This window comes from Quercus suber, unplaced genomic scaffold (genome assembly GCF_002906115.3).
Source record: "Quercus suber isolate HL8 unplaced genomic scaffold, Cork oak 2.0 scaffold_19, whole genome shotgun sequence".
Taxonomy (NCBI): domain Eukaryota; kingdom Viridiplantae; phylum Streptophyta; class Magnoliopsida; order Fagales; family Fagaceae; genus Quercus; species Quercus suber.
In genome coordinates this window covers 2,215,549-2,242,764 of record NW_027069484.1, presented here as the reverse complement: position 1 = coordinate 2,242,764, position 27,216 = coordinate 2,215,549, and the positions used below count along the sequence as shown (strand labels likewise).

General features: G+C 33.2%; 1 protein-coding gene, 1 long non-coding RNA gene and 1 pseudogene across 6 annotated transcripts; 1 reads left to right on the top strand and 2 right to left on the bottom strand.

Annotated features, from left to right (window-relative positions):
- Positions 1-631: 631 nt before the first annotated feature.
- Positions 632-9,458, bottom strand: LOC112023992 (uncharacterized). 3 transcript variants are annotated; one of them, XR_010624401.1, is made up of 5 exons: positions 8,999-9,458; positions 3,663-6,410; positions 3,420-3,526; positions 976-3,318; positions 632-875 (listed from the first exon to the last, which is right to left on the bottom strand). It is a non-coding gene; the product is annotated as an uncharacterized LOC112023992 (long non-coding RNA). The 3 variants fall into 3 exon arrangements; XR_010624400.1 differs by lacking the exon at positions 8,999-9,458 and having other exon boundaries at positions 3,663-6,634; XR_010624402.1 differs by lacking the exon at positions 8,999-9,458 and having other exon boundaries at positions 976-1,166; positions 3,663-6,634.
- Positions 9,459-11,178: 1,720 nt separating this feature from the next.
- LOC112023996 (uroporphyrinogen decarboxylase 1, chloroplastic) lies at positions 11,179-18,569 on the top strand. 3 transcript variants are annotated; one of them, XR_010624398.1, is made up of 9 exons: positions 11,179-11,439; positions 11,856-11,918; positions 12,037-12,155; positions 15,925-15,983; positions 16,078-16,290; positions 16,435-16,719; positions 17,383-17,618; positions 17,794-17,987; positions 18,209-18,296. XR_010624398.1 is itself a non-coding variant. In XM_065761997.1 (8 exons), exons 2-8 carry the CDS (start codon positions 11,896-11,898, stop codon positions 18,372-18,374), a joined length of 1,101 nt encoding a protein of 366 aa, XP_065618069.1. In that variant the 5' UTR covers positions 11,179-11,439; positions 11,856-11,895; the 3' UTR covers positions 18,375-18,569. The 3 variants fall into 3 exon arrangements, 2 of the variants coding, with proteins under 2 accessions (XP_065618069.1, XP_065618073.1); XM_065761997.1 differs by lacking the exon at positions 17,794-17,987 and having other exon boundaries at positions 18,209-18,569; XM_065762001.1 differs by lacking the exons at positions 11,179-11,439; positions 11,856-11,918; positions 17,794-17,987 and having other exon boundaries at positions 12,065-12,155; positions 15,925-16,290; positions 18,209-18,569.
- Positions 13,440-14,308, bottom strand: LOC136062698 (proton pump-interactor 1-like; annotated as a pseudogene).
- Positions 18,570-27,216: the final 8,647 nt, after the last annotated feature.

The following is a 27,216-nucleotide window of genomic DNA, read 5'->3' as shown; positions in this document are numbered from 1 at the left end:
GCAAAGCCTTGTACTGCATTTTACGTAGTTTAATACACGGTCTATAAGACTTTAACATGCTCCATGTTCAAAAACAATTTTAGCCTAAATTGTATGATAAAGATAACATTTAACAAGTGATTTAAAACTTTATAGTTTAGAGTGGGGTTTTATAGAAACTTGAAATTCAATGAAATAAGTTGGACCCATAAAAGAAAGGAATATTAATAGAGGAATGGAGAAATAAACATTATCAACTTGATGATGTAGTTTGCACACAAAGCAGCATTTCAAAGTCAATCGTTGGGGCAAAATTGCAGGCTGGTTCTAGCCATTGCAGCTTCGGTCTGCAGAGAGGGAGCTAGATAGGCTAGTTTCCAAACAAGGCTTTCTTAATCATAAAAATTCTTCTTATTTTTGGAAAATGGTTCCAATTATCGAAGATATCAAGTATCTATTTATTATGAATACTGCAAGTCTGAAATCAAAAGAACAGCCAATGCAGCAGTAACAAAAAGTTCAGAGAAGAGGATGTGTCATATGCCCACGAGGTTGGGTTAATTCGCACACTGTGTCTTTCTAGTTCACAACATATATCTAAGATGCCCTTCTTGATTCACCTTTGACGTAAAAGAATTTAGAGAAAAGACAATGTTTGAATCCTTGCACAATTACCAAACAATTTAACATGGAGTATCAAATATTACAGAAGATCACACCACTTAGTCTAAAAGACGAACTCATGTTCATAAATCATAACCCAAAAAAGTTCAAATAATAAGAAATTAACAACCAATAAAACAAGAATCACACAGAAAAACAGTTTGAGAGTCAAGTTCTACTTGCGGGCCTACACCGCAAAATTATTTCACAAGCTGCCTCGACTTGGTGACAACCTATATATCAAACCAAACAGGAAAATAAACCACTTGTGAAAACAATTTTTATAGGAAATAAGTAAAAAGGATAAGCATATATGTCTGGGGTCTGACTTACAAAGGAAAAGTCGTGTATATCTGCCCTGTACATTGAGTACGAGATTTCATTGCTGATTGCTAGGTGGTTCTTCGTGTGAATCTGCTCCGTCCATTGAGATCTCATCGCTAAGTGGATCTGCTCCGTCCATTGAGATCTCATCGCTAAGTGGCTCTTCAAATGAATCTGATTCGTACATTGAGATTTCATAGCTAGGTGGTCCAAATGGGGCATAAAAGGAAATGAGATTAGAAAGAAAGCAAGGAGTATTATAAGTAGATAAGGAATAAATTGAATGGATGTATTACCTTTGAACTATGAGCACATCAATCATTAGTGAGCTAATGTAGCTTTAAGACTCTACCAATAACACTATTTGGCAGAATGAAGTGCAGGTGGGTATATCATGCAATTAAATGGATAACACAAACAAACAAGCCTTAGATTCTAACATCTCTCATCCAAGACATTGATAAGTTGTTTTGTAGAAGAACCTTGAAGTGAACTATATATATATATATATATATAATTATATATCAACCATATTAGATCAAGACAAGCTCATTGGGTGTCTTTCAAAGCCACTGTGACACAAGACTCATAGAGAATTACTTCATGTTCAAAAACAATTCTAGCCTAAAAGATAACATTTAACAAGTGATTTAAATCTTTAGTCGAAAGTGGGTTTAATTTTATAAACATTTAAAATTCAATAAATTAATTTGGACACAGAAAAGAAAAGAAAATTCAAACATTATACAAATGAATGAAGTAACTTGCACACAATTCATCATTTCAAAGCTAATGATTGGGGTAAAAATCTAAGGCTGGTTCAGCTCTAACCATTGCAGCTTTGGTCTTCATGGGGAAGCTAGCCAGGCTGGTATACAAACAAGGCTTTCTTCATCATAAGAAAGCTTCTTCTTTTTTGGAAATAGTCTCAATTATCAAAGATAATACAAATCTATTTATCAGAATACAGCAAATTGAGGTGTCTCTAATCAAAAGAACAGCTAATGCAGCTGTTAAGGGAAGAAGCGGTAAATGGGAAGGAGCAAGTTTTGTTGGCAAGAACAGAGAAGGCAAGAGGAGGATGCTGGATGCTATAGTTGGATAGTGACAAAAAAAAAAAACTGTAGTTATTTGTCTCACAATTAGAGAGGCTTTGTTGATATTCCATCTGCAGAAATTTCAAGAATGGGTGGTGCAAAACCAAGCAGATTGATGGATGCACTTTGCATTCACCAAATACAAAATGCACGCGTGTAGATTATATTATACAATTAAGGGACAAATAAAACAAACAAGCTTTAGAGTCTGATATCTCTCATCCATGATTTTGATCAGTTGTTATGTAGAAAAACTTAAAGTGACAGACATATAGCAGCCAGATTTAATCAAGACAATCTCATTGGCGTCTTTTAAGTCTGTTGCGTCACAGAATTTACCTATATATAAGGCAAAGCCTTGTACTATATTTTACGTAGTTTAATACACAGTCTTTAAGACTTTAACATACTTCATGTTCAAAAACAATTTTAGCCTTAAATTGTATGATAAAGATAACATTTAACAAGTGATTTAAAACTTCAAAGTTTAGAGTGGGGTTTTATAGAAACTTGAAATTCAATGAAATAAGTTGGACCCATAAAAGAAAGGAATATTAATAGAGAAATGGAGAAATAAACATTATCAACTTGATGATGTAGTTTGCACACAAAGCAGCATTTCAAAGTCAATCGTTGGGGCAAAATTGCAGGCTGGTTCAGCTCTAGCCATTGCAGCTTCGGTCTGCAGAGAGGGAGCTAGATAGGCTAGTTTCCAAACAAGGCTTTCTTAATCATAAAAATGCTTCTTATTTTTGGAAAATGGTTCCAATTATCGAAGATATCAAGTATCTGTTTATTATGAATACTGCAAGTCTCTAATCAAAAGAACAGCCAATGCAGCAGTAACAAAAAGTTCAGAGAAGAGGATGTGTCATATGCCCATGCGGTTGGGTTAATTTGCACACTTTGTCTTTCTAGTTCACAACATATATCTAAGGATGCCCTTCTTGATTCACCTTTGATGTAAAAGAATTTAGAGAAAAAGTCAATGAATAAAACAGAAACAGACAATGTTTGAATCCTTGCACAATTACCAAACAATTTAACATGGAGTATCAAATATTACAGAAGATCACACCACTTAGTCTAAAAGATGAACTCATGTTCATAAATCATAACCAAAAAAAATTCAAATAATAAGAAATTAACAACAAATAAAACAAGAATCACACAGAAAAACAGTTTGAGAGTCATGTTCTTGTTGCGGGCCTACACCGCTAAATTGTTTCACAAGCTGCCTCGACTTGGTGACATCCTATATATCAAACCAAACAGGAAAATAAACCACTTGTGAAAACAATTTTTATAGGAAAAATAATTAAAAAGGATAAGCATACATGCTGGGGTCTGACTTACAAAGGAAAAGTCATGTAAATCTGCCCCGTACATTGAGTATGAGATTTCATTGCTGATTGCTAGGTGGCTCTTCGTGTGAATCTGCTCTTTCCATTGAGATCTCCTCGCTAAGTGGTCCAAATGGGGCATAAAAGGAAACAAGATTAGAAAGAAAGCAAGGAGTATTACAAGTAGATAAGGAATAAATTGAATCGCCCTCATAAAAGATAAACCAAAGATATAAAAGTGAAAAGAAAGTCATACTCATCAGGATCCACTTCATCGAAGTCACAGAGGGGTTCAAGGGCATTCTTAGTAGCATGATTGTCCCATTCCAGCAACTCCCACCATTCTTTCTCTGTTATAATCTGTAATGAAGAAGGTGGAGAAGATAGTTGTTCATCCCACAGAGAAAGAGGTAATCTCTTGAGCTTTGGACACATTAATATCTTAATATATTGGAGAGAATCACAAACTATTGCATTACTGCTACTGCAGATGGTCTCCAGTCTCGGTATGTCAAGTAATACCAACTCCCTCAATCAGGGGAATATGGTGGTGTCCTTGCCTTCCTCCTCTATTTCTCTAAACAGTACTTGTAACTTACCCAAATATTTGAGCTCAAGGCTTTGAAGAGGGAAGGTGTAAGAATAAGAAAGAATGTCTTCTATTTCTTTACACCACCAAATAGAAATAGACTTCAGCTCTCTTGTGCATTCCAAATATGAAGCATCAGATGAACTTCTTAAATTGTCACATTTGAAAATCGTTAGGGTTTGAGCGTCTTTTGGGAGCAGACTTACATTGCAATTGCATAACATTACACATTTGCCCTCACTTTCCCAAAATACATCATCGTCTATTTTGGCCGTCATTTCTCTCACTCTAAATTGGTAATGGCTAAGTTGTCCCTCCCTCAAGGATCCCACGTATTTATTGAAATCATCAACACCATAAAATGGTCCTTTAAAACACTCTAATTTCAAGCTTACTATCTCCTCTACATTCCATTTTCCACAATTAAATTTGAGAACTTGGAGTTGAGGAAGTTTGGATAAAATCCCCGATGGAATCTCCCGTATTTTGGTTCCTTCGAGATTGAGGTATCTCAAATTGACCAACATTTCCAAACCATGAGTTATTTCTTTTATACGTGACCATCCAAGATCCAACTTCCTTAATGCCATAAGCTTTGCTAATGTAGCAAGATTCTCCAGATCAGAGATTGAATTTGGCAAGGATGTAATCTTACTGTCACATATACGAAGAACTTTTGAGTCCACACAAATTCACAAAAAAAGAATTTGCAATGATTCCAGAAAATAAATTATTGTGTAGAAGCAAGGTTGAAAGTTTAGGACACCTTGGTGATATATTAGGAAAGTTTAGCCTATACCCACCGTCCATCAAACAAACCTTTTCAAGATCCTTTCCCCATCTTTCTTCATGCCACATAAAATCTATCACTCTATCGCCAGCTGCTCCCATGAACTTAGGACCTGCAATCTCGAGGGCCATGTCTCTAATTAGATCATGCAATTTCACATTACGGGTTAATCCCAGTTTCTAATAAGCAAGCCCTTTCAAGTTTATTCTACATAGTATAGCCCCTATCAAACTCTGCTTGCTTGCTCTCCATCCGTTCTATTATTCCCTCATCAATTAAATCCTCAATCAATCCATCTCTTTCAAACTCATGGTCTTCACAAAATAGGGCACAATACAATAGACAATGTTGAAGGTCCTCCTCTTTTAAGCGTTCGTAACTAAATCAAAGCCTCTCAAATATTGCAGCAGCATCTACATTTTTGGGCCCCTTTTTTGGTGTCCTCAACTCATTCAATGCATTTCTCCATTCTGAAACGTCAATTACATTTTTTAAGCTTCCTGCTATTGTGATGATTGCAAGAGGTAAACGAGCACATTCTTTGACAACCTCCTTCACAATTGGTTCTATATCTCGAGTATTCAAAACATCACGACCCACTTTATCCAAAAACAAATCCCACGAATCTTCTTTTGAAAGCAGCTCCATTTTAATATTCACACAATCCATATGATTACAAACTTCCAAACTTCGAGTTGTCAATAGTAATCTGCATCCATTTGTTGGACTGGGCTCTGGGATCCCTACATCCTCAAGATGAAATGCTTCCCACATATCATCTAGGATTAACACGTATCTCTTCCAAGTTTTCAATTCATTGTTTAGCTTGCCTGCCCTTGTAGTTTCATCCCCAGAGTTTGTGAGATCTAGTTTCAAATTGCGTGCAATGTCCTCTTGTAGTTTGAAAACACTTGATGGCTTTGTTACAGTAACCCAAATTATATTATCAAACTTGCCTCTCTCTTTTGATGATCATTATTGATTTGTTTCATGACTGTCGTTTTACCAATGCCTCCCATGCCATAAACAGCAATCCTCCTAAAATTTTCATCCAATAAGTGTTCCCGAACCCTTTCAATTGTTCTTTTGGTTGTACTTTCTCCTACTAATGTTGTAGTCGGCAATTCTTCTCCATGGCTTACAGGTGGATCAACTACCAAACTATCTCTGAAACCACCTCTTTGATAAAGTTCTTTCACCTCTTGTATCTTCTGGCATGCAAGTTTTCCCATATGCATACATGGGAAATACTTCCAGATCCCTCTGCCACCTTCTTCTTCAATAGTTTGTATCTCCTTGTTAATTGTTTCTACCTCTTGGAGCCAAAGTTGAACTTCTCTCTTTGGTCTCTTTCCTGGAAAAAGTTCAGACTTATTTTTTCTTCTACGTCTGTCTTTTGACATTCCAGTTCTTTCCATTTTCTCTTGAGATTATTCACATGGTCAGCAGCGCTGCTATGATAATTGTATAATTTGCCAATTTCATCCCAAATCTTTTTTCCAAGTTCAAGAACTTGATTTAGTTTTTCTGGTTCAAGAAATTGGGCTAACTTCCCCATTTGTAAGTCTCTGGATAAGATTCTATATCAGAATTCTCTTCAACTAACGTTTTCAGTTCTAGCTCATCTGTTTCTCAAAAAAAAAGTTCTGCCTCATCAAAATCAAAACTTTGCGTTTTTTTTTTCAATGAAATACTATAATTAATTGTCACTATATAATAATGGGATAACTGCATTGATTTTCATGAATTAATTATCTCACGAAGGTGCACTAATTATTTATATAAAAGAAAGTTATATAGTTATTTTAAAAATTTTATATGAGAACACTTATTATAAAAAAAAAAAAAAAAAAAAGAATATTACAATCTAATTTCTTAAAAATTTTATATGAGAACACTTATTATAAAAAAAAAAAAAAAAAAAAAGAATATTACAATCTAATTTCCAAGCAACGAATCGTAGTACCTTAGAAGGCTCAAGACAAGATTCTATAGTTGCTAGTAGGAGCATCGTATGTCCTGTAATAACCTTCTAGTTTTCTTATTAGGGATTGCCTTAAAATGTTTATTGTTTAAAGTTTTCACTTCTCTGCGTGTGTTTCTATTGTTTTGATTGTGTTTATCTATATAGACATTGTGACTCGAATCTTGATTAATTAACTACCTAGATTAAGTTGTGAATCAATAAATCAAAATTGGTAGTTATGCCAATTAGAGGTCTAAACGTAACTTTCAATTGATATTAGAAATATAGGTTCACTTGTGTAGGTCTAATCTTCTTCTATAATCCTTGACCTTTGTTTGTCATAGATAAACTCAAGTGTCATACACTCATGCTACTCACGATTGTGTTGATTTGGTTTAAGACAGTTCTAATGGCAATCTTAAATTGTTTGTAATAAACATTTTAGGGATCTGATAAAGTTAAGAAATATTCTAATAAATCCTTAAGTCTAGGGATGAAATTTGATAAATCAAATAAATAGGCTTGATGAAGTAATTAATTCTCAAAAGCCCAAGTTCCAAATATACTAGACTCCTTTGTCACGTCCACCTCAAAGTCGTCCCCTGGTAAATACAAAATTGTGTTTGTATCCCTAAACTGATAGTAGTGAGGACAGAGGTTAATTTGGCCTATTAATGATCTACCTTTGCATAAACTCCACTATCAAAGGTATGTTGGTCAAAAAGTCTCCATTTGATAAAATCGATAGTGGTGTAGAATATTCAAATTTTTACTCCTTTATAAAAAATGTTATGAAATTTTAAATGATTTAGGAGTAAATCTTATTGTATTTCGTATTATTGGATGGAAAAAAATTTTAGCTAATTTAATTTTGAATGTTATTATAAATTTATATTATGAAACCATTGAAAATGAGTATTACAAAAGTGAAAATTTGAAAAATTAAATTAAATATTAAAAAAAAAGCATTTGAATATGCATGTAGCAAGCAGAGGTGTTCACTGTCTAGTCTAGTCTAGTTATTTCATTTTTTGGGACCAAACCGGTCTGTTCAGTCCCATAAAAGCTTAGACCTGGCCTAACTAGACAAATGATCAATCTCAACCCGTCCTAGTCAGTCCGGTCCGGATTGCGATCCTCGGCCTGCACTTTGGACTTTGAATATTTTGGTTTTTTGCAAATAATTTTGGTCTAACTGATTCAAAAAAAATCAAAATATAAGTTCAATTGTATTAAATAAAATGAGAGGAAAGAATGGGAGAGTTAGATTATTAGTTTTTAATATATATATATATATATAGAATTGTCCTGTTCAATTTGGTTGACCTTATTTTTTTACAAAAATGGGACTAGGAGTGACTGAATTCAACAGACCATACCAAATTTTCAGTCCAATCTGAATGGTTTTTTATTCATTTCTAAGAGTAAGTGATGAAGCTAGTATTATTTGCTTTACTAAAAATTGATTTTTTTTTTCAATCGGTTAAGATTAGGCCCCCTATTATAATTGGGGAAAAAAAATCTTTGATTTTGAAGTATAAAGTGGCCAGAAATTTAATTTTTTTATGAGAGCAAATGTAAAAAAATATATATATATATATATATATATATATTTATATTATTATTATTATTATTATTCCTTATTTAATAGTAGCGTATATATTTTAAATTTCTTTTAGTAAACCAGTCACAATTTATGTTTTCAATCAAATATCAAATATCAATAATCAGAACAATAAGTATTAGTCCTATTATTATTAATTAATTGTTAGTGTTTGTTTTTTAACATCTCAATGATCTCATCATACTTTATATTGTTAAAAATATTAAGGTCTAATCATGATCCAAGTCAATTATCCTAATGGAAGTTGAATGTACTTGTATTGTAAACAAGATAATATCCTAATCCTACTTATAATAACCTTAATTTTAGAGCATGTAAAGGAAGTTTAGAGTTAATCTAGAATTAGTCTAAAGTTCATTGTAGAAAATAAGTTTATAGTATAGATCTAATTGTTAAGGGCTTTTTAACGAAAACATTAAATTGTCGGACCAAACCATGTTAATTTTAACTGTGATCTTTATTTTTCTGTTTCAATCATAATCCAACATAAATTATTACATGGTAACAAAGCTAATCACATCAACTGTAGCATATATATAAAATCAACTTTCAGTAGGATAAGTGGCAGAGCACAAACTATTAGGAAATCAAATGAGATTAGAAAGAAGTGGGCAGTAGTATACCTGGATTGAAATGGCAATATATATCAAGGGAGTTAATTCTGTACCGTACCGGCCGGTACAACCAAAATTTTTCGTGCGGGTGGTTGGACTGGTACAAAAACTGGGCTGATTGTTACCGTCCTAAATACCGGGGTGTTTCGGCTTGAATCGGCTATTTCTGCGGATTCCGGTGCTTTTCGGCGGTAACTTCATTCCGGACCGGTACAAATTGAAATGGGTTTCCAGAAATTTTTTGCTACTTACAGCACGTCTTCGCCACTATTAAACCTTCATTCACAGGTGAGATATTGCCGGACGTTGAGGCTTGAGCTCGTCGTCATTGCGTCATAGCTTCTTCATTTTTCTTCTCTCCCTCACTGTCTCTCTTTTTCTTTCAGCGTTTCTTCTAGTCTGGGTTTCTAAAGAGAATGTTAGCATAGAAACTCAAAATAACTTTTTCACTATTTCACTCCTGCCTACTTTTGATTTAACCAAAGTTGTTAATGGGCGGAGAAACCAAAGTGGCTTGCCTGCCACTTCTTTACTTTTTATTTTTTTAATTTCATAAAAAACCGACTAGAGTTATTTTCATTTTATAATTAAATATATTAATTTATACAATATAAGTTTTTTTTGAGTAAAAAAAGATAATATATATATATATATATAATTGTGAAATTGCAATAACTTCGAAACAGTACACTAATACTGACTAGTACCGAAATATTTCATTCCTCTTACCAAATTAAAACAGCTTTCGGTATGGTATTAACTATCTTGGTATATACTTGAAAACTTGATATTTTTTCAAGATATTGATTACAATGGAAAAATAAGCATTAAAGTTACGCCAAGAAGGTAACAACGAGCATCATAAATCTCCCTCTGTTGAAAGAGGAAAGTGATTCAGAGCACGAGATTCAATATGTGAAGCATTTTTTATGATGTATAAAGAAAATGAGAAATTAGCAAGTCAGGAGAAATTTCGTACAACTTTGCTAAGAAAACTCGGTTTATATTTCAACCTGTCAAGAAAATTTCAAAAAAAAAAAAAAAAGCCTTAAAATAATTTTGTAAAAGTGGCCATAAATTTAACTCATTTATTTATTCAACTTGTAAAGAGCCTGGGAGATTCATTGAGAAGTTAGTTGGAACACAAATTCCTATCCTCTCCATTAAGCTTCCAAAGGGATAGAGTAAGTTTAGTTTAGGATATACATTACCAACCCAATTATTTTTAAAATTGCCTTAAAATTTAAAACTTGCTAGTTGCTGCGGTAAAGTATTTAAAAGTGGCTGTAATATATATATATATATATATATGTAAAACCCTACCTTCTATGTTTCACCTAAATTCATTTTAATTCTTTAATTTTGCTTTCGTTCATTTTAGTCTTCTAACTTTTAAGTTTATTCAAAAATGATTTCTTTTATCAACTTTTGTTATATGTTGTGGTTTATTTTCCAATTTTTGAAAATTTTCTTCAAAAATTTTAAATTGAAAAAATTCAATTAATGATTGAAAAGTATTTTTCAGATTATTTTTTTCAAAAAAATTTAACAAAAGTTGATAGAAATGTCTTAATTGAATAAATTTGAAATGTAGAAGGTTGAAATGAACTAAAGCAAGATTAGATTACTGAAGTGAAGTTTGAAGAAACTTAGGGTCTGTTTGGTTTTAAAAAGTGGTGTATCCATTTTTCATTTTCTTTATTCTATATTCGCATTTGATAGTATTTGGTAAGTTGTTTTGAATACATTATTTGGGTATAGAATATATTATGCTCGAGTTTGATCATTGTTTTCTATTTTTTTTAAAGTAAATTTTCTCACTCACACCCATCACACCACTAAAAAAAAAGTAATTTTGTATCTTCACAATATTTACGAATATGTCATTGTATTTGTATTTATAAAAAACAAAAACGCTGAAAAATTGTATTCATTTTTTTATTCAAATCTAACTTTTAGAATATTGAAAATGAAAACTAAATACAAATGCTAAAACCAAACTAGATTTTTAATCGTAGGACCCACTAAAAAAGAAGAAGAAGGTGTTTTCTAATTTTTTTTTTTTTCTGCATTTATATAAAAAAATGAATGACAAGGTGCTTGTATTTGACAAAACGACGTAGGAAAGGCTCAAACGGCAGCTGCTCTTTATGGACCTTAAATTACTCTGTTGTTCTGTGCATGTGTGAGCTAAAAAAACGTTGAGCCCTTTTTGGCCTTTGTGTTTTTATAAAATTTTATCCTGAAAGATTAATTTTTAGTGGCGCTGATAGTTTTGGTAGCAAAAGATTGATTTGGCAACTCAGATCAGTCAGGGTAAGAAGTTGGAGGGGAAAGAGACAAGGAAGGAGGGAAGGGAAAATCAAAGAAGCAACTCTTGCTTGCTTTGTATATAGCAAGTGTAAAAATCATGGCTGGTGGTGGCTGTGAAGTGTGAATTGAAGATTGAGGTACATTAATGAGTGCACATGCATTGTTTGTGAAAATGTCTGAATGAGTTTTTATTTTATGTATTTTTGTTCTTTGTTCGCGATTTCTCTTGGTCGTCTACCCAACATTACCTTTAAACTTTCCTATGTTTTGGATTGCTTGTATGATGTTTGGTTGATTCAATATTTAAAATAGACTTAGAATTTGTTGTGCTACGAGAATTGATTTTGTATTACTGATTTCAATCTCAATTTTCATGGATAAGTGAATTCAAAATAATTAATATTTTCTAATGGTGATTTGTGTAACTAATGAATCCAAGTGTCATACCTAGAGGGTCAGTATCTTTTGCTTGAATTTAGGACTAATATACTTGACTTTGATCATTGCTATAAATAATGAGATAAAACTAATGTTAGTCTATCACTCTTATCAGATTCAGATAAAAGAAAACCTTCTCTCACAGTTTCTTAGAAATGGATTTCTATTCCCCAACCATGTAAGCCACTCTCTCTCTCTCTCTCTCTCTCTCTCTCTGTGTCCCTTCTATGTTTTTGTCAAGTTGCAATTTTTAACAGAGTAATTTGGTTTTCTTGCGGTGTGGTTTGCTCTTCAAGCTTCTTCATACCCTTGGCTTCGAATTCTAGCTTTTCCACTAGACCTTTCTTTCCTCCTAAAACAAAATGCTTCTCAAAAAAGTTCCACGTGGCGTGCTCTACATCTACTTCTCCTTCTGGTATGCTTTCTTTGCTTTTCTTTCTCTACTATATATATATCTGTGTGTATATTTAGGTTATGGTACTCTGCCTGATAATGGGTAATTCTGCATTTTTTTTTGTTTCAGTTGGTGCACATGTTATAGTTTGCAATGGGATTTGATGGGCAGACAAAAATTAAATTAGTAATGCCCACAATACCAAGTTACAGTTTTCTATTACTTGTTTGAAAGAGTATATTATATATGAGGCTTTGTGTTTTGTCATTTAAAATTGATAAACTACTATTTATTTCAAAAGCTTTATTTATTTCAAAAGCTTAAACTATTAGGAAAATGTAAATTTAATTATCTAACCATTATTTAAACACAATAACACTATCCTCAGGTGTGGGGGATACGTGGGATCATTATCATTTTTTTTAATTTATAATTGGAGGTGGAGTGGAGATAGGATTCAAACTCAAAGCTACTTGCTACACCAGATACTTGCTATACCATAATAAATTACTAGTTGCCCCCAAACGCTTTAGCTATTAGAAAATGATGAATTTAATAATTTAACATTTATTCTAACAAGAATATTGCCAAACACGTGGGCAATGTTGTCTTGGGTACCCAAAAACGGCACACTTATACCCCACATGGTGGAAAGCAAGATGATAAGTAGGATAAATTAGAGTGCAAAGCAACTCAATATTGATATATGCCTTTTTTAGCAGCTAGTTTATGGATTCAGATAAGATTTATGAAATTTGATCAAAAGTCAAAATTCGAAAATAAATCCAACCAAACTAAATGTATGTAGCTTCTTCCCTCTGACTGAGCTACCAACAACATTATGATTTTGAGTCCACCCCTAATCTTAATCTTAGTATTACACACCTAGCCACTCACACCCTGAAGCAGAAAAACTGGTTCATAACTCTTTCTATTTAGTTCTAACTCACTTTTTAGAGAAGATGGGTGTATCCAAGTACTAGAAAAAGTAGTAGAAACACAGCAGCTGGAGTAGCCCAAAACCAGTAGTTAGTCGACTTTTTCCATTTCAGGATGACTTTTGGAACTGAATCTGGGCCTTTTGATCTATTCCTGTGTCTGATAGTCTTCGACTTCACCTTATTAACCTTCTCCATTTAAACCTACCGATTTTCTGGTTCCTTCTTCAGGATCAATATCAGGTCCAAATGCTGAGGCCTTTTTCTTTGCTTTCTTTTCATGCTCCTTTAGCTTCTTTTCAGATTCCTTTTGAGCTCTTATAGCTGTTTTGGCTGCAGCTTTCTCTTGCAAATTCTTTTTCCTATCCTACATTCCCCTCATCACGCCGTTTTCAGAGTAGCTAAATGCCGTCATATGCTTTTTTTTTTCTCCCTTCAGCTCTTTTGCTAAAGAATTAATCTCATTGTTTTTTTTTTTTGCATGATCAAGTTGCTTAATTTTGACCTGAATTACTTGATTCTCCTTCCTTGCTCCATCCAAATCACCACCTATGAGCTTAACCGAATCTTGAATGGCTTCTTTTTCTGACCCAGTGAATCCTGAATCTTAGCTCTCATAACAGCAATAGCAAGAACTTTTCCCTTGTCCCCTCTAGCTGTTTGATTTCTTTAAGGAGTTTCTTTTCCTCTGACAATGGATTGCTCTAATGTTGTATGTAGTAATGAAAAATATGGATAAAATTTTTAAGCTCTTCCTCAGATAAACATAAACCACTACCCCGACTGGCATTGCTTGAATTGCGCAGCTTCGCAAGAGCTTGTTGCCAAGGTTCCATCTCCTTTCTTTTCTCATCCAAGATCAACTTAATTGCCTGTTGTCATCTTTCAGAGCTCTAATCTGAGAAATTAACCCTCCTCGATCCGACCTCTTTGCCTTCAGTGCTACAGTGATCTGAAATCAGACATGATTTTTCCTCTGGTTCTCTTTATCAGCCTGACACAAAAATCAAATAAATGGATTTGCTTAGGAGCTGCACACTCGTTAACTGCATCCTTAGGGAAGTTAGCATCTGAAACATCATTTCCTTCTACTTTAATTGGTTCATCTCCAAGTGAACCAAATTTAATGGTCTCCCCAAGCCCTGGCTCTTGATCCAATTTGCCACGTTCCTTCTCATGCAAAACAGTAGTGACTGAGTCTTCTTCAGCCACATTCTCCACTGGTCCTTGGATCATCTTGGTCCCTTTTCTTGTCTAACACCCACACCCCAACTCGTCTTCAAATACATCATGAATTTTATAATAACAAATCATAGGAAAATTGGTTATCTTAAAGTCGTCTAGGCTTCTGCTTGGACTCAGTGCTGCTGAGAAGTCCTGGTGTACTGCTAAATGCCTCTTCAGTGCTATTAATGGCTCCTGCATCATCCAAAGGGAGGAAAAAAAGGGGGAGGGGGCATAAGCATGCACAAGTTCTGAATGGATTTTCAACAAAGTGACATCAGTAGTGCTTGGTACAGGCAAGAGATACAAATTTCCTTGATGAGACTTATTAGATTTTAAGAAACACTAGGAAAAAAAAGAGAATGGTTTTATATCCTAGAAATTTAAATCAAAAGGAAAAATAGTAGAGGGGACAGAAAAAGGGCTTCATTTCTCATAAAGTTGTGAACTTGTGTCTCTAGAAGTTTAATGTGGGTTTTTCATATTAAAACGAGAGAAGAAATTGAAGTAATTGAAAGTTATTTATGTTGTTTTGTGACAATTAAATATTATTGTCTCACTAAATTGTGGACAACAAAGGGACAAACTGTTAGTGCTTTACTGAATCTCTGAAACTTAGCAAATAATTAAAATGTATTAGTTGCATCAATCTGAATCTCTTAAGATTTATGTCATAGAATAATGTTGGGATGGTGCTTGGCAACATCGATACCTATAACCATGTCTGCTTACATTACTAACTTAAGGGCTGCCATGTGAATCCTGCTCAATTAAACAAATTACTTTACTTAGAAGCTTAGCTTCTCTCCACATCTAGATGCCAATATTTGTCATGCTATCAAGGAATCCTTAATTAATGCATTATCATGTCTTAGCATCGAGCATATTGCGCAATATGCCCTTTCTATAAATACCCTTATATGTTTTAAGGATTCAGATCTTATAAGATTTAACTAAGGATTTTATAATTTTGCTACACATGCTTTGGGTGACTGCAACAACAACAACAACAAAGCCTTAGTCCCAATATTTTTGGGGTTGGCTATGGATACTCAATAAGATTACTTAGGTTCACATGTATTTTATGCTTAGGGTGACTGCTCAAGATAAAATACTTCATATGAATTTGGTGGAATTAGATGTACCAAATCAGTGTTCTTAGACCATAAGGTTTTGTTAAGATCATTCATAAAGTTGCCTTGGTTCCTGATTTAATATGACATTTGCTGGTTTTACTTGTACCTGCAAATATTTTTATGTTGTCAACCCTGCTCTTGTAGTCTTATGGAATTCTTGGTACATCCTCTACCATGGAGCCGACAAAAGATTTTCCATCTGTTAATTTAGCCTTCTTTTCCTTTATTCCCACTCATTTCAAAATTACATATATCTGTTGTATTAGTATTTGGACTCCATATTTGAAGATACATAGATCATCTTTTTTCATCTGTTTCTTAACCTTGATGTTTTGGGGAGGTGTAAATTTTTTCCCTTTTTGAGAATCAAGTATGCTATTGTACCATTGAATATTACTTGATGTTTGGACTCCATGATTTGAGATATGCGGAGGTCTTCATTGGACCCTCTTATCTTGTTTATTTATATTTCCGGATCCTCTTTTGGTTAAGGCTGCAAGAGGAGATCCCGTAAGTCGACCTCCAGCATGGATGATGCGCCAGGCAGGAAGGTATATGTCTGTTTATAGAAAGCTTGCAGAGAGATATCCTTCCTTTAGAGAGAGGTCAGAGACAACTGATCTCATTGTAGAAATCTCTTTGCAGCCTTGGGAAGCTTTCCATCCCGATGGAGTTATTATTTTCTCTGACATACTTACCCCTCTACCTGCCTTTGGTGTCCCATTTGACATAGAAGAAGTAAGGGGTCCTGTTATCCAGTCACCGATTTATTCTGAAGAGGGACTGAAGTCTCTGCATCCCATTGACTTAGAAAAACTTCATTTTGTGGGGGAATCCCTTAGGATATTGCGCCGGGAGGTACTCTCTATAGTCATTCATGCGTAGAAAGAATAACAATTGTGCTGTTTTGCATTTGTTTTACATGTAAATTATGATAGAAGGGTAGTATCTCTCTTTAGTCTTGCTTCTCTAAGTTATTTAATTATTTATTCTTTTGTGTAGGTTGGTGGGAACACTGCTGTTTTAGGTTTTGTAGGAGCACCTTGGACAATAGCTACATATATAGTGGAAGGGTGTACAACGCGCACATATGCAACCATAAAGTCCATGTGCCATACTGCACCACATGTATTGAGGGCCCTTCTTTCTCATTTGACACAGGCAATATCAGACTACATTGTATTCCAAGTGGAATCTGGGGCTCATTGCATACAAATTTTCGACTCATGGGGTGGACAACTACCACCTGATATGTGGGAACGCTGGTCAAGGCCTTATATTGAAGAGGTAAATTGGAATGAATGGTTTCACCATTCACTGCTGTAGTTGTGGATGACATTGATTATATTAATCTGGGCACTATAAACTTTTCTTAAACTGTGCACTATGATATTGTGACTTCCTGTGCTCTTTTTTCAACTTGTGGGTTAACAATTTGCTTCGCCGTGCACTATGCATAGTTTTATCCCCCCCACCCCTCCCCACCCTTTTTTCTTTTTATTGTATTGATCTACTTCTACTTGACTTACTGTCTTACCCTAAAAATTTAAAAATAGTATTTCTACTTGGTTTGCCACGATATGCAGAGGTGTGAATTTTCAAGTCTCAAGTTTCTTGCATATTTAGTGTGTCATGTATAGAATTTTAGTTACTGTGAAAATCAGAGCACAATTTTGTAACATGCAAAGAGTGACTCATAGACCAAGAACATCATTTTCACCTATCTGTCATTTCCTTCTCGCTTATCATTTTGATGAATATTGCTGTACACGTTATGTCTACATGCTATATTCTTGACAAAATTGCAGGATTTCAACTGTTTTGGGGTTTTTGTTTATTTTGTGTGTGTGTGTGTGTGTGTGTGTGTTCTGGTGAGCAGAGCATGATTTGTGTAAGTTTTCACATTTTCTTATTTTTTCCTTGGTATTAATTATTTTTCTGAAAGTGCAGATTGTAAGTATAGTGAAGAACAAATGTCCTCAAACGCCACTTGTTCTATACATTAATGGAAATGGTGGCCTTCTTGAGCGTATGAAAGCAACTGGTGTTGATGTGATTGGGCTTGACTGGACAGTGGACATGGAAGATGGAAGGAAACGATTGGGTAAGGAGATCAGTGTACAAGGCAATGTCGACCCTGCTTGCTTATTTTCTCCTCTTCCTGCCCTGACAGAAGAAATTCAAAGGTTTGTGACAAAAGTTTCTAATCAAAATTTCCATCACATTGACTTGGGCAGCTTATCTTCGATCTTTTTATGTGCTTGTCACGGAGACTTGCCTGTTTGTTATTTATTGCCTAAGATTATACAGATTTGGAATTTTTCTATTTAGTCAAGAAGTAAGAGTTGGATATGTTGGCAGGAAAATTGGTTAGGAATGGAGTTGTTATTCCACAGTGATGATAAAGATTTCTAATGGCTTGAAATGTTCCTAATTGGAACATCTAAATGACACTTACCTGGGTCTGCATGAGCTGGTTGAGTCTTTCTTTTTATGGTCAAAATTACTTGTGTAACAAGAACAACATTGGTATCATTTTCTAACAAAATTACAAGGTGTGACTCTGAAACTTAAATAATTTTGATCTATTATTATGTATCTATCAATTCATATGGCATCGGTGGCAATTGACATGGACAAGGTGTCTGACATGACATAAAAGTGAATCTTGCACTTTTGGTTCTTGTTGAGAGTAAATTGACTCTGGAACTTTCATAATAGTATTTAACTGATAGCCTTTTGTTGTTGTTGTTGTTGTTGTTGTTGTTGTTTTCAGGGTTGTGAAGTGTGCAGGTCGAAGGGGACACATTCTTAATTTAGGTCATGGTGTTCTTGTTGGGACGCCTGAAGAAGCTGTTGCACATTTTTTTGAAGTTGCAAGAAGCTTGAAGTATGATACACTTCATCAAGATCGAGCAGTAGACTCTAAATTGGTAGTTTGAGGAGAATATTCATTAAGCACAAGTATGCATGCTTAATCTCACTTTAGCTTTGTAGTAGTAGAGGGCTTTCACTTACATAAAAGCTTTGAGATTGTGTACATTTTTTTTTGGTGGGTGAGCATTAGTTAAAATCAGTAGTATTTGTAATTTATGATTAATTTCTTCATGAATTAATAAATTATTAATTTTTGGTCAGTGTACCTGTAGCACATTTACCATTTTCTTCAAACATCACAAATTTAATACTCTCAATGCGGTCTGCTTTGGCTTCTGCAATCAGAGGATCTATTTTAGATAAATCCCTTCTTATAAATATTATTATAATGGAATTCAAGAAATAGTTATGTAAATAGAGTGAATGAAGTATATATGAAATGTAATATAAATAATTTGTACGTAAAGCTGAGATCATGTCTCTAATATATATGCTTTTTTTTTTTTTGAAAAGCTAACTTCTGTGCAAACCAACAAACATAAACAATGCATGAAGCGGAGGAATTAATTAAGAATAATAATTTTGCTCTTATAATAAATGCATTTCTGCTCGTTTTTCCAATTTATTCTCATTTGATTTCTATTTGATCCGTCCTTCCCTCTTTGTTTTCTGATGATGTCTAATTGATGAAGACGCCAATGACATTGAGCTGCCAAGGTTAAGATGATTCTTACTGTAATTGACGTAAGATAACCACTTGAATATTCTTCTTAACTTGAACAGAACAGCAATGTCTGAAAGTAACAACTTGCTGTAGGTGTAGCTCAGCAATCCAGGCTGTAATGCTTGTCTTTAGTTTTGTGTCTTGAATCTTGATGGTTGAATTTGTTCGCATTTACCAGTCACATGTGTGGACTTGGAAACCCCTGTCTATTAGTTCATTTATATTTATTCCGCAACTGATAAATATCTCACAAAATTAGAATTCAAAGTCGAAAAGGAGGCCAACTTTACATGACTATTCCTTTTTTACACCATGCCAATATGCATTAAATAGTTAGCTAGCTTGTGCAACAAATAGCAACTACTCTTTTCTTATTTCTTATTTTGTGTTCTTATTAATTAGTTGCTTCCAATGCTAGCTTTGGATTTGCAACACCACATCCACAACACTATTTTAGTTTTGGCTGTTTCGGGAGGAGAGAGATCGATATATAGGCATATAGTTAGCTAGCTACGCCCTTCCAGTTCCACCACTCTTTCATGAGTTGTGCCACTTTTATGTGGCACCAGAATTATCCCTATTTTATGGTTGCTTTTTCTCTCAGCAAGTAATTAATTTGTTAGATTAAGAATTTACTGTTTTTCTATTCTTTTCTTTTCTTTTACTCAAGGGTGCACTTGTATTAAATATTAATAATCATTGGGGTTTCGGCTAGAAGGATTGGTCATTGTTGCATGCATGCACAAACTTTATCTTCAATCTAAATGGGTAAAAATAAAATAAAAAGTAAAATGAGTAACTAAAAGCTAAATTTTTTATAACTTTTAATGTATATATTCTAGGGTATTCATGAACAGATTATTAAGTCAAAATACCAGTAAGTTCTCTCTTAGTATAGGTAGATTTAAACCCAATTTACTTATTTTATAACAAAAGAATTTACTAGTTGAAATAATTGGAACCACCTCAAATATAAATTTTAAAACTTGAAATAAAATGATTCGAGCTCACGCTCCTATAGCAAGTCAAATTTTGGGAGGACAAAAATGTTTGTGTTCATTTTGGCATTTTCATTCTCTTTCTTTAGGGCCAATTGAGGTACGGTTCAAGGCAACTATATTTGATCATGTGGGTGAGCACGCCACTTGGGCCTTCATAATGTACACGACTATTTTGCTACTATTTCCATTCTTATTAATTGAAGGGCCCATGAGCAGCTCTTACCTTTCTCTCCAAAAAAAAGGCCCATGAGCCTACTGCCCATAACGAACATGCAAGAAACAGAAATATAGGTTTTCTGATGAGTAAGAGAAAAACTTGTTTGGAAAAAGATGTTCTCCATCTCATGGTCCAAATTAAATGTTTTAAAAATCCGAATGTATAAAGTTTGCAATGTCATTATAATTTTAATTGATGTGGCACTCTATACATTGTGAGATCTAGAAAATAAAATCTAAGCAATGAAAATTATGAAATTGACAAAATGAACAAGATTTGAAATGGAGAGGATTATGTTTTGACTGGGTTAATGTTCATTAATATCAATTTAAAATTATAATGTGTGCTTTTTAGTTAACTCAACTAATAAAGTTTATATTTCTCAAAAAAAAAAACTAATAAAGTTTATTACTATCAAATTTGTCTACACAAAAAATAAAAAAATAAATAAATAAAAAGTAGGGGAGGGTCATATATTGATATATATCACTAGTGCAAGTTTAAGACTTAAAAGAGGAACAAGACAGCCCCACACCACGCATTGCTGGAAATGAATCAAGTTTTTTATGAACAGTTCGAGCTTGACTCGAAAAAAGGATTATTTATATTCGTTTGTTTAGAACACAAGTCAAGCTCAAGTCTTAAGTTTACACTTGATTATTAAACAAACTAAGTTCAAACAAAATAATGTGTTTTTGAGCAAGCTCGTGAACACGTGGGCTCGATTTAACTCTATATAATTTTATATTTTTATACATATACTTGTCTAAAATTATATTTATATAGATTTGAAATTAGATTGTATAAGTTTGTCAATAGGTTAATATGATATTAAATTATTATTTGTAACTTATTAATGATATAAACAATATATTCATAGTTAAAATTCATAAAATTGTGAAGAGGTAAAACATTTTAGTCAAGTTTCACATTGTATAGAAGAAAAAAAAAAAAAGGTTAATCAAATAACTTGTGACCATACTCGAAATTGCTCGACAAGAAAATAAGCCAAACTTGAATATAAAATCTTGTTTGATAATAAGCTCAAGCTTGGCTTGTGTTCCAAAAAAAAAAAGTTAAATAAATAAGCTTAAACATTTAATACTCAGCTCTGTTCAACTCGTTTATAACCCTAGCACGTGTTAGGCTTTGTGGAACTTAGTTATGTTTGATCCAGTTGACGACCCAATTCGAAATAATGTTGCGTGGTTTTTAATGGGAGATTTTTGGCCCGTTTTGTAGCCCATTGTGTATCACGCAGGAGGTAGAAAATGCAGTTTTGTTTATTAGGGTTTTTTGTTGTCGTTCTTGAGAGATTGAAACATTGTAGCCACACTTTGTATTTTTCCCTGATAATAGTGAAATCTCTGCAACTTCGTGAACGTAGGCAAATTGCCGAACTACGTAAATATTGTCTTGTGAGTGTGATTATTTTCTTTGGCGTGTGTTTTCTCTATTTTTTGTTTCTCATAGGTTGGAAATTTCGGGTTAATTCCTTACACCACGCATCCTAAAAACATATATAAATTTTTATAAAATTCAATTGCTCGTTTAATTATTTTGATTTTTTTTTTTAAAGGAAGGACATTTACAACATCAATTATCAAAATCATCCAAAACAAACAAAGAAATATATTTTTTTACAAAATCAGTTCCCTAGAATGGAGGCCTGAGTGCATACGTGTTTCTAGACATATGTATATGGTCAATTTGTCATGTTCTTGCCTCCTCATCCTGCCTGAAATGCCAAGTTTAAAACAATCAAATAATCTAGAAAGGAACAAAATATAGGTACATATACATATAGCATTTTAGGGGGGAAAAGAAGTGAATTTGCATGCTTGCCTGATTGTTTGTTTCGATCGATAGAGACAATTCTATGACAGAAGCAAGCATTGTTAATTTACAATCTCACCACATACAATCAAATTTTTAGATCAGGAAAAAGAGGTCTCTGTCTATCACTGAAACATTGTGTTTCAATGCCTGCTTGCTTCATAACTTGTTTTGATAGAGATGCATCAACAGCAAGGAAAATTCATTCTTAAATTATACAAGTACAATCCTTAAGAAAACTACCATTCCTCTTAAATCTTAATCGAAGAATACAAAAAGACCACACATGATGCAACATCTTCCAACAGACAAGTTATCTCATAAACTGGCTCCGATTCTCACTGCCCATAATCCCTTCAATTACTTAGCTTTTATCTCCAAAAATAAAATATTTCTGCACCTAAGTTTGTCACTTCATGAATACAAAGAACATACTCTTCTCTGCAAGCCTGCAAATCTTGGGTCTCAACGGCAAAAAATAATCAGAAAATCAAATAATATATACAACTTTTTCAGAGTATTATTGAAATGGTCAACCTTGAATGATGAAAAAACATGGTGAACTTACTTTAACAAATATGAAAAATATTACGGAAAAAAAAAAAAAAGTTTGGAACACTATTGAAAATAATATATTATTCCCTCTAGCTGCAAAATACAAACGCAAAATTTGTTGCTGTCCTACTTTACTATTTGCAGCGTCACCTATTTTATATTACTCCATAATGAATCAAAAGATTCATGTACTTTCTTCAAAGAAAAGAAGATTAATGTACTGGCAAGAGGAAATTAATGATGAAGTCCATTGGCTAATATACTATTTTATCAGGAATTTGTAACATCTTTTTTTTTTTGGGTTAAGCAGGAATTTGTGACATCATGAATGCTGCAAGTTTCGATAATAGACAATTAACCAAACATATTGACGAGACCATGTGACAATTTTTATTTATTTTTGTGGGTTACTGGATTCTTGTTCATTTGTCACCATGACCATATGAATGTTGGAATTTTACATATTAACTAACGACCTACCTTAGTTTATTTATTACTTTTTTATGCAATCCCAACAGCTTGATGCTACAACTCATTGGACAAGTTGTTACTAACATGTTCCAATCTTTTTTTTAATGGATAAAAGTTCTAAACATTTTGATTCCCTGTTTCAATGATGTAAGGATAGACTTTTGGCTCAAATAATGCTGAAGACACAAATTTTTTAAATTTTTTTTTTACAATTTGTTAAGGTGACAAATATTGATTAGAATAACATTTTTTTTACATGAATATTGATCACAACAGACTGTTAATATGTGTGAAAATTGTCATATGTGACTCGATTTATTTGTTTCAACACCTAACATGGCCCTTAGTCTAGGCATGAAAGATAATATAAGGATAGAATATTTCGGATTGATATCTTCTAAAGTTTTAAGTGTAACTTCATTCTTAAATTTTCAAAATTCTATTAATTTAAAAATGAGTGAATTAGGTGTTTTCACCTCATCAAATAATGTATATAGATACCAAATTGATGATAGTAAGCTTTATATATGTGTATATATATATATATATATAAATGTTGATGATTTGATAATATCAAACTCACTTATTTTAAAATGAGTAGATAGTTTTAGGTACTGCATGACTCATATTTTATTTTATATAAAAAAAATACTTCTAAAAAATCTTAAGCTGATGAATATGAATGGCCAGCTATATGTATTGTTAATCACAAAATAATCATGAGTCCTGCAGTATCTTTTACTATTGTATTCATGCCAAGTTTTCCATAGGATAATGAACCTAGCCATGGCCTGCCAAAAACCAATATCTGCAGCTTGGAGTTTTTCAAATTAAATTGTTAAAAAAAAAAAATGTTAACCAATACCTTAAGAGTATTTGTTAGTGAACCATTTTAAGAAAGTTTTTATGGAGAAAAAAAAATAATGTTTTGATATATATATATATATATATATATATATATATATATATATATATATATATTTAATACAAGATAAAAATGTTAATCTAACTTAATCTAAGTGTATATGTGTGTGAAGTTTCCTCTTGGAGACTTGAACCTCGAACTTTATCTCCTATAAGCACTTATATTTGTGGAATGACCATCGCACCAAGGATGTGCGGCGATATGTTTTGACAGTTTTTTATATTTCCCATAAAAGTTGTATAAATTTTTTTAAAAAATAGTTTGTCAACAATTATTCTAAGGCACTCGAACCCAAGAGATAATTCTAAGGCAATTTGTTTTTTGCTCATATTTTTAACATTTTTTTTTATCTTGACTAACCCCTGATCGACCAATTGGCATGAGGGCAATCACTGTTGGAGAGAAATCCGTATCGTTCTTCATTGTGCCATTGTGGTGGACCTTATTTATTGGTTAAATGCTCATATTCTATTTTCATACCTTTGGTGTGTCCATTTAAAATACTTTACCTCACTCTCAGCTTCTTCTTTTGATGATTCTCATCTCTTGGCAATAAGATTTTTTTTTTTTTCTTTTATTCATTGGATCTTTTTGTACTGTTCGAAAAGGAGTTTGAACTATAAACTACTATTTATGATAAAAGCTTTATTTATTTCAAAAGCTTAATCTATTAAGAAAACGTAACTTTAATTATTTAACCATTATTTAAACACAATAACACTCTCCTCAGGTGTAGGGGATTCATGGGATTATTATCATTTTTTTTTTTTTAATTTATAATTGCAGGTGGAGTGAAGATAGGATTCAAACTCAAAGCTACTTGCTACACCAGATACTTGCCAGACCATATAAAATTAATAGTTGCCCCAAACCTTTAGCTATTAGAATATGATGAATTTAATATTTTAACCTTTATTCTAACAAGAATATTGCCAAACACATGGGCGATGCTGTCTTGGGTACCCAACAATGGCACACTTATTCCCCACAAGGTGGAAAGCAAGATGATAAGTAGGATAAATTAGAGTGTAAAGCAACTCAATATTGATATATGCCTTTTTTAGCAGCAAGTTTATAGATTCAGATAACATTTATGAAATTTGATCAAAAGTAGAAATTCGAAAATAAATCCAATCAAACTAAATGTATGTAGCTTCTTACCTCTGACTGAGCTATCAACAACATTATGATTTTGAGTCCACCCCGTCAAAGGATGTCACAAATCGGATTAACTTAATCTTAGTACCGCACACCTAGCCACTCACACCCTGAAGCAGAAAAACTGGTTCATAACTCTTTCTATTTTGTTCTAACTCACTTTTTAGAGAAGATGAGTGTATCCAAGTACTAGAAAAAGTAGTAGAAACACAGCAGCTGGAGTAGCCCGTAACCAGTAGTTAGTCGACTTTTTCCATTTCAGGATGACTTTTAGAACTAAATCTGGGCCTTTTGATCTATTTCTGTTTCTGATAGTCTATGACTTCACCTTATTAACATTCTCTATTTAAACCTACCAGCTTTCTGGTTCATTCTTTAGGATTGATAGCAGGGCTAGATGCTGAAGCCTTTTTCTTTGCTTTCTTTTCATGCTCCTTTAGCTTCTTTTCAGCTTCCTTTTGAGCTCTTATAGTTGCTTTGGCTGCAGCTTTCTCTTGCAAATTCTTTTTCCTATCCTACATCCCCCTCATCACGCTATTTTCAGAGTAGCTAAATGCTATCATATGCTTTTTTTCTCCCTTCAACTCTTCTGCTAAAGAATTAATCTCATTGTCTTTTGTTTTTTGTTTTTTGTTTTTTGTTTTTTTTGTTTTTTTTGTTTTTTTTTTTTGCATCATAAAGTTGCTTAGTTTTGACCTGAATTACTTGATTCTCCTTCCTTGCTCCATCCAAATCACCACCTATGAGCTTAACCTGATCTTGAATGGCTTCTTTTTCTGACCCAATGGATCCTAAATCTTAGCTCTCATAGTTTTTATCACTGTGGAGATAACATCTCCCACCCATTCCTATGATGAAATAGTGATGCCTGTAAGCGATGTTCAGAGTAAGCTTTGCTTTTAATGATTCTTATATCTTGGAAAACCAAGTGGGGTATAGTAGGATACTCTTAATAAGAGTCACCTATATGAGTGTGAAGTGGGCCACTTCCATGAGAGTTTTAAGGCTGAATTCTCTAAAGCACATCATGAATTTACAAGGATACGTTCAAGGCCGAAATGAATACAACTATATGAACAAAATATGTTCAAAAAGGAACTGTATGAGTTCTAATGTCTACGTATACACAAATGGCTGAACAATTCAAGACATCATGTTCACTAGTTAGCTAGTATATCCGATAGTTTTTCACAAAGGAAAGTTCAAAGCTACAAGCTACTTCTCTCGATACAATTGCTTTTCTTCTACTCTTTTTGTGTCTGCATCATCATTTGCATTGTGTTTATCAATTTCTTTTCAAAGGGGGATTGTTGGAAAATAGCATGGAGTAAATAAGAAATTGATGTTTTCTATGTTTACTTGAAGATGTTATTAAAAGTAGTAAAAAATCCTGAGTCCCACATAGGAAAGGAAAGAGATAATATATGAGTTTATGTGCTCATGAGTTGGACATTGGGTTGGACTTTTGGCATATATGGATTGGGCCTACTTGTCCAAATAATAATATTTTATTATTTTAATTTTTGAGTCAGTTAGTCTATGCATAGTAATTATTACTGAAACAAAGTGCCTGTTCAGTAACGTATAATTTTTCATAGTCCCTCATTCATAAAAACTACTTTTTTCAGAAAAACTCTTCTAGTGAGAATATTTTGTACATTTTCATTTTGTGTCAAAGAGAGAGAAAGAGACATTGAGTAGTTCGCAGAGCACAACCTTGTGTGCTTCGTTTCCGTGCTGTAGATCATTTTATCCTAGGAGGAAGACGTCCGTGAGTCTCATAGCACCATAGTGATTGTGTGAGAGGCAAAATTTGCTTTAAGGAAATTATGTCAAACACAAGACTTGATCTGAATCATTCGTCCTTCATGCATTTGATTTGTGAGTTTTTAATTATTTGCAGATTTCTTCTTATATACACAATATCTATTTATTGTGTTTGTCTATCACATTTATTTGTGTTATTGCTTATATTTAGATCTGTATGTTGTTTCTTTTACTTTATCCCAAAAGTAAATTG

Bases quoted from the DNA above. Each gene is read 5' to 3' on its own strand.
- LOC112023996 (XM_065761997.1), top strand. From the start codon at position 11,896: ATGGATTTCTATTCCCCAACCAT. The intron at 15,984-16,077 runs GTATATGTCTGT...ATCTCTTTGCAG, and splicing joins ATGATGCGCCAGGCAGGAAG to CCTTGGGAAGCTTTCCATCC. The intron at 16,720-17,382 runs GTAAATTGGAAT...CTGAAAGTGCAG, and splicing joins CAAGGCCTTATATTGAAGAG to ATTGTAAGTATAGTGAAGAA.